This window comes from Palaemon carinicauda, chromosome 20 (assembly GCF_036898095.1).
Source record: "Palaemon carinicauda isolate YSFRI2023 chromosome 20, ASM3689809v2, whole genome shotgun sequence".
Classification (NCBI taxonomy): domain Eukaryota; kingdom Metazoa; phylum Arthropoda; class Malacostraca; order Decapoda; family Palaemonidae; genus Palaemon; species Palaemon carinicauda.
The window spans coordinates 85,598,436-85,606,611 of NC_090744.1; the positions used below are offsets into that span (position 1 = coordinate 85,598,436).

At 34.6% G+C, this 8,176-nt stretch overlaps 1 protein-coding gene across 1 annotated transcript in view; it reads left to right on the forward strand.

Moving 5' to 3' along the window:
• The window catches only part of LOC137659947 (uncharacterized), a 13,466-nt gene extending 7,629 nt beyond the window's left edge, over window positions 1–5,837 (forward strand). Inside the window, exon 6 of the mRNA XM_068394702.1 lies at window positions 5,663–5,837. Within this exon, the coding sequence (XP_068250803.1) occupies window positions 5,663–5,837 (175 nt within the window). The remainder of the gene's footprint in view (window positions 1–5,662) is intronic.
• The last annotated feature ends 2,339 nt before the right edge of the window (window positions 5,838–8,176 follow it).

Genomic DNA, 8,176 nt, shown 5'->3' on the forward strand with positions numbered 1-8,176 from the left:
CACAAAAAATAGGCTTATTGAGAAAGTCTTTCAAGATTTTCGGTGATCAATCTATTCTGAAGAAGTGTTCTAATTCTTTCATTCTACCTTGTTTTGAGTATTGTTCTCCTGTCTGGTCTTCAGCTGCTGATTCTCATCTTAATTTGTTGGACAGAAACTTACGGTCTATTAAATTTCTTATTCCTGATCTAGATATTAATCTCTGGCACCGTCGTTCAATTAGTTCATTATGTATGTTGCATAAGATTTTTCACAACTCTGACCATCCTTTACATTCAGATCTCCCTGGACAATTCTATCCTGTTCGTAATACTAGGCAGGCAGTTAATTCTAATAGCCAGGCCTTCTCAATCACGAGGCTCAATACTACGCAGTACTCTAGAAGTTTTATTCCAGCTGTGACCAAGTTGTGGAATGATCTTCCTAATCGGGTGGTTGAATCAGTAGAACTTCAAAAGTTCAAAGTTGGAGCAAATGCTTTTTTGTTGACCAGGCAGACATAGTCTTTTTATAGTTTATTTATGACATATTTGTTTTTGATGTTGTTGATAGTTTATTATATGACATGTCTGTTTTGACGTTGTTTCTTATTTTAGAATGATTTATTGTTAATTTGTTCTCTTCATTTATTTATTTCCTTATTTCCTTTCCTCACTGAGCTATTTTTCCCTGTTGGAGCCCCTGGGCTTATAGCATCTTGCTTTTCCAACTAGGGTTGTAGCTTGGATAGTAATAATAATAATAATAATATATATATATATAAATATATATATATATATATATATATATATATATATATATATATATATATATATATAAAATGTATGTGTGTGTATGTGTGCGTGTATGTAGACTCATGCATCACGTAATAAATACTTTCATTATTACAATCAAAATTCAAATCACTCAAGTCAAGCATTATAGAAACTCCAATTAAAACTGTATAGAAAGGGATACAGATCCACGATGAAAATTATTATAAGTAGAACATTATATTGGGACCTTATTTATGTGACCTAGATTTGCATGGGTCACCACTAATTGCTGCCTATCTTATGAGATTTCCTCCAATCGGTGAAATGAAGCAACCTTGAAATTGGTCAGGACTTACATGGATGACCGGATATCTATGATGGCATTAAAAAAGGGTTTCCAACATTTTAATAATTAAAATTTCTTAATGTATTTTTAAAGAAGTACTTAAGGTTTCATATCAATAAGAAGATATATTAATGAGGGTTAAAATGCAATAGAGTTAGTTTCATAGAAATATTTAACAACATCGGTAGAAGGAAATAGCCGAAGATATATATATATATATATATATATATATATATATATATATATATATATATATATATATATATATATATATATTTATATATATATATATCACTGATTACTTGATGAAGGAAGTTTTTTTTTCCAGTTTACACTGAGGAAAGACTTATGCACGTGATTGATAGTGTTCATTCAAAATCAATTAGCAAGTACAATATCATAGCAGTGTTTATAAGAAATAGAATAAAGACAGGTATACAATATTTGTCTCTATGCCTGTCATAAAAAATGAGAGAAGACTAACGAGTTTTTATGGAAATTATCAATAGCTATGCAGATTAACTTTTCTACTCAAGAGCAAAGTGTACATTAAATGATACGAAAGTAAACGTGAAATATTTTGGTGTAAGCTGATAACACAAGATTTATATCGGTGACGACTTGTTGGAATAGTTTTTTAAGGACTATTTTTTTAACTATTTTGTATGACACTGATGGTGAAAATAGAAATGCCTGGAGATTGAAAAAAAATATTTTTTAAGAAAAATAAAGGGTTAAAAATATTCAATCTTAGAGTAAATTAAAGATTTAAGGTAGAGGGATCAAATGCCAAAACAGATATATTTTGGGTATTCTGAATAAAAGTACAAGACTTTTGGAGATAAAAAAGGGAAAAAGAGACACCGATTTTTAACATTGACAAAATAAATCTAAAAAGAAAATTGTATGAATGAATGAGAATCACCAGAGAATATTCGAAAGATACAGTAAATTTTCCAAAGACATGAATGAATTATAAATAAATACCATGAATACACAAAAGTCCTCTACAATAAGTGAAAAAAAAATAAATAAAAGGAAAAACATGGTAATCCCCAGACACCAGCGAGGAACCTCAGGGTCTGGTTGTTTTTATTTTTGGAGAGGAAGCTAACATGAAAACTTTGCTCTTCGCATTTCAATATGTCATTTCAAAAATGTTCCTCCTCTTTTTCTATATTTTTATTCTTTTTCTCTCTGTTTAAAACTTTAGTATATTTTTGGATAGATGTCCATAACTTATATTTACATACGCCCAAAAACAGAAAATCATTCCTCTCTCTCTCTCTCTCTCTCTCTCTCTCTCTCTCTCTCTCTCTCTCTCTCTCTCTCTCTCTCTCTTTAAAACTTAACAAAACGAATCCTTTTCCCTTTATCGCACAACCACTGCGTAAACGTTATGAAAAAAATATTTGCATCAAAACACAAATTTGGATGCTATTACACAGTAAAAATTCGTATGGAATAATCATATCACTCTCAATCTGTCCCCATATAAAAGTCACAATTGTTCATTGAGTTGAATATCTCCAAGCAAATTTCCCCGTCCCAGCGAAAAAGTTTGTTTCCTGAAAGTGTTTGAAGGACAAAAACTATCCCACCTGTTTATTCAGTAACTTCATCAGGACCAGGATATCGTTACTGAAATGATTTTGTTAGCAGCGATATACCTTTGACCCGTGACAACGACTTCATGTTACACTGCTAAAGAAAAACTAAGGCTTCATTATCTACTTTTCCACAGGACTATCTCCAGCATTCTGACCTTATCAGGTGCACAAGTCTCTCTCTCTCTCTCTCTCTCTCTCTCTCTCTCTCTCTCTCTCTCTCTCTCTCTCTCTCTCTCTCTCTCACTCTTTTCTTTCGTTGTCTCCCAATCTGGTTTTTTCTCTCTTTTTTCGCAACACACGGTCTATCCCGTGGACGCAATCTTCATGTACGGTTCATATATACATAAGAAATCTAACTCTCATTCTGCGTTTCATACAAAATCTACACAACAAAGGGTATTTTTCCCACACTCACAGAGCTAAAACTGTCACAATCTCAACAATTCCCCATTTACTTCACATTATCCAAGTCTCAGCTTAACTTCTTTGAACACAGTAACTAACTCATCTTTTCCCCAATACTGGTTATTTGATACTTAAAATTTTTTCCACAAGTTCAACAAATCTCAGAATATTGACATTACCATTTACCTTCCATTATATTTCAAAACTCACATTCTGAGAACTTAAACAACATCAGAAATAACTCAATGTAAGAACTCATTAACTCGGAAATCAAAGTATTCGTATTATGTAAATATGATTACTTAAGATGGAGACATCATATTCTTAAAGAACACATATCATGCAAGTATGAAGCTTCAAGAAAGACAACTTAACATCACCTAATACATGGCAATAAAGTCAAAATCCGACATGTCAAAAAAAAAATACATAAAAAAAAAAAATCCAACACATTCGTACACACAGCAAACTCTAATCTGTTACAGATCGGAGCATCCATAACCCTACTCAATCTTAAGGGTGAATTGTCTTCTTTTTCCGGGTTCAACCTTAATTGCCATACCCTACTTTATCTGAAATCGAACACACTAATAACCAAATTTATTTCTTTCCATACTAATGACAGTCTCCCTAGCCTTTAACACCAGTTAATTAAACTTACACAAATCAAGAAATCCATCAACTAATCTCTCAACGCTGTCATTGAACAATATAATAAAGATGCTCTAACCTTTCCAATGACTTGATAAATTACGTAATAAGAAAAAAAACCGAAAGTCAATTCTCTCATTTTCTTTCCTCAATGTAACTTGACATAACATTATTCAATATTCATTAGCAAATATTGAATAATAAAGGATGGATAATTTCAAAAGTCATCCCCCCCACCAAAAAAAAAATTACTCATTTGAGTGCATACTTCTGCTTAAGAACATTTACATAAAATATTTACACTCATTCCCTACGTATATTTTGACATTCTCCCTTCTCCCTACAGTTATTATCTATGTCCCTATTGTCTTTGACTCAGCAAATCATGAATTATGCTTAGCTAGTCTGTTTTGCGCTTACGTTGCGTGTCCAAATACTTTGCTGACATAAACTTAAGAACGATTTCAACCAGATCGTATTAGAACATTATCAACTGGCGCCTATTTTTATAGCGACAAAACGATACATGGCCCGTTTATGACACTTCTGTTTACTGAATTTTCATAGATTGTTGCAGTTTTTGTTTATTACTACGTCGTGCATATCTATTCTGACACACAACCCGAATGTTTACCCGAATCATCATACACAACAACGACGCAACTGGACTAACTAAAACTCTATAGCAACTCGTTCTCTAATGTTCGTTTATTTCCCAAGTTCTTATGGTCTTTTAATTACTTGGACGAACTTACACTCGCAACTGAAGGAAATATTTATGCACAATTTTTAATTTCTTTCCCCATTTCTATTACAACGCCGGATAACATGTAACAATAATCAACTCATTACATTTTATTATATTAAAACACAATTCTCTAAGGAGTTGGACAAGAACGTTTTTCATTCTTGCTTATAGGTCCAAGAGACTTACATTACTTCAAAATCTCTATAACTTGTTTTTCCTTTTATTTCAGCATGAAACTTACATACTCAACGCTCACTTCATTCATTTCATTTAAACTCAAAACGGCTGGCCTTTTGATTTTAAAGTAACCTTCATGCTCCCTGTTTAATCATTTGGCAATACTTTCCTGAATGATTCGATACCAGTGTCTGGTTTTGACAATCAGACCAAAACATTAGACAAACCAATCCTTTGTGAAACGCTTGAATTAGGTTGAATTAAATGCAAGGTATTTTAAATTGGTCACGAAACAAATTACTAATTATTAACGAAATGTTGGCAACCGAAATTTCTTCTACTTTTACGTTAACTAATCGTCTCCATTAATCAAGACAATCTCAGAAAAAAACTTAACAAACACGTATTCAAAATTTTCTTTTAAAACATCCCATACCGAATTAAGTAGTAATTATCACCGATACGCAAGTGTGATGCAATGAAATATGACGACAGGAATTTCTCTCAAATTAACGTATATAGATTACCTTTCCCCTAAAATCTTATCAAGTACATACACAGACATGACATGATAAAAAATTCGCACATTAACTTCTAACACTGAATTACGGGCAATGCTTAATAACATCCTATATTCCAATTAGGATTTTTACATTTCCTCTCTTGAACTGAATATCTGTTGTCATCGGTAGTCTCTTTCTAGCAAAAACATTTTCCAACCTGCTATTCTAATCAATTAGTTACTTTCTTCAATCAAGTCACGAAAAATAGTATTCTTCATTTCACCTTAGTAATACTTAAAGAGAAACAAAATTACAACCTCGTTACTTCACACATTTTACAAAACATTTGTTAACCATAAAAACTACAGATCTTTATACCACGTTACTTAACTTGTGTGGTTGGCTGCTGTGGGATGTCTAAGGTTCTCGGCCTACAGCTGCTGTCTGTGACCTCTTCCAATTTTCAGGGTTACCCTCAGTCTTTGTGGGAACGCTGAATCTGTCGGAGAGCCACTGCTGTTAGTCAACGACGATGACCTCCATCTTTACGGCGTCGGTAAGTGCCCAACAGCTTCTGATGATAGGAGGATAAGGCCTAATAGAAGATGTCATGGCCTGGATGGCAAGTCGCTTTTCTGTTGATCCTGCGACTGGGGAATAGGCGTATCAGCAATCGTGGGTGTAACATCTCGATTTCCCACATGGATATTGCTGTGTCCTCCTCTTGGGTTAGGGCAGCCTTTCTCGACCGGGGGACCATGGCCCTAGTGGCCTTCAACAGGGGGGCCATGAGTGGGCGCCGAAAAACTGCAATTCAGAATACTGAAGCTTAGAATATATTATTATGGTGACGAGACTCCGGTCATAGGGGAAGAGTTTTTTATCTTGAACCCTTTGCCTGATTTTTTTTTTACAGTGTTTAGACCGGGATAGTGTCTGACTCAGAGTGAAGATGGTAGCTGAGTTTAACCACAATTTTAAAAGAAAAAAACAGAGCCCACAGAGTATTCCTAGAACTCATAGAACCCACAGAGACCCAATTAACACCGAGATTGAACCTATTGAAGACAAAGCAGAGGAGGTCGCTGAGTTGAAGGCTTCAAGAGCAATGAAGCTGGCCTTAAGTAACAGACCTCTCCAGCTTCTGGTTGTCTGTTTAGGATGCATATCCACTACTCAGCAAGAAGGCATTTGTACTGACCATTCAATTCGCCACAATATGCCTTTGCGAATGTGGATTCTCTGACCTGGCAACCATTAAAACGAAGTCCAGAAACCGTTTTCATTTTGGGAACGATATTCGCCTTGTTATGTCCAAGACGGACCCAGACATAAGACGCCTTATCACAGGAGCCCAAAAGTGAGTGTCTCATTGATCGTATTGTTCAAAAAAAAAATTTTCACTTTTATCTATAATTTCAGAGTGACTGAGTAAACAACATAGAACAAATTCTAAATTCTATTTTTTTTTTCTTTTGAAGGGCAAGGGCCCACGAGTGTTAGCGACCCAGTGGTGGGGGCCCATTGCCCATCAAAGGCTGAGAAACATTGGGTTAGGGTTTGTTCTATACACTTTGATATGGCAGTAATCAACAATTCCTTTGAAAAAACAGCCAAAGTATCTTGCAATGTATAAAAGTGGTGAGCAAGAACCAAAAATTATCTTTTTATTACGTAGAAGGGTTTATTTAAAAAAGACAAGAAATTAAAATATTACCAGAGGAAGCTGTGACCCCCCAGCATAGGCTTTTGACAGTAGACTGGTGTAGGAAGAATACAATAAGAGGTAGGCAAGAAAAGATTCCAAAGATAAGATGGTGGAAGTTGAAAGAACCAAAATATAGAGATAGATTCAAAATAAGGGTTTTGCCGACGATTTGCCTGGGATTATAAGGATAAGGATGATTGGTGGGATCAGAACAGCAGTATTCTGAGATGAGTTGGCGAAGAGTTTTAGGAATGTCAACAGGAGTGCAAAGGTATAAAGAAACATGGTGGTGGAATTTTTATGTACAAGAGAAAATTAAGATGAAGGGAAAGGCAAAGAAAAGGTATGATCAAGCAGGGACTGATGAAGATAAGGAGAGTAGATTAGCCAAGAAAGAAGATAAAGTGGCGGTGGCGCAGTCAAAACCACAAACAATGGCTAATGTATATGAAGATATGGACATAAATGACGGTCAAAAGAATATATACAAGTTTTTTAAAGGAAGAAATAAAGCAACGAAAGATATTACCCACATTAAGCAGATGAAGAGTGAGGATCAAGTATTAGTGTGTAGGTCAAGTGGCAAAAAGAGAACGTTGAATCAGTAATTTGAAAGATCGTTAAACGAAGAAAATTCGAGAGCTATAATTGCATATGTTAATCCAAATCTATGAATGGTAACAGATATAGATAAAGAAGTTAGGGTCTCCCTAAGCACAGGACCAGATGAAATCCCAGTGGAAGTCTGGAGATGCTTGAGGGAATTTGGATTTGATATGCTGTGGGATCTGATGAAAAACATATATCGGAAAGAAAAGATGCCCAGAATGTGGAGGAGTAGCTTTTTAATACCTATATTCAAAGAAAAAGGTGATATACTAAATTGTAATAGTTATAGGGCAATCATCATCCTTCCATATACTATGAAACTTTGAGAAAGGATTATAGATAGGGAGTGTTTCCCGGGATCCCAAAATCCCATGATCCCGGGATCTCGTTACCGGGATTTTATGTTTCTTCCCGTGATATCCCGGCATCTTTTAAAATGTGCAAACGAAAAAAATAGTACATCTTCAATAACCAGCAGCTATTGCCGTATAACTCCACCTATTACCTACCGCTGTTCTAAACGATTTAGAAGTATTTCTAACAAAGAGTGTTATTTTGTTTGTAGAAAAATGACTTATTTGCTTTTTTGATGAAGATAGTGATGAAATGATTGCTTTATCCATATCCAAAGGAGTTCGAGAAATTAGAGGAAGCAATAAAAAAA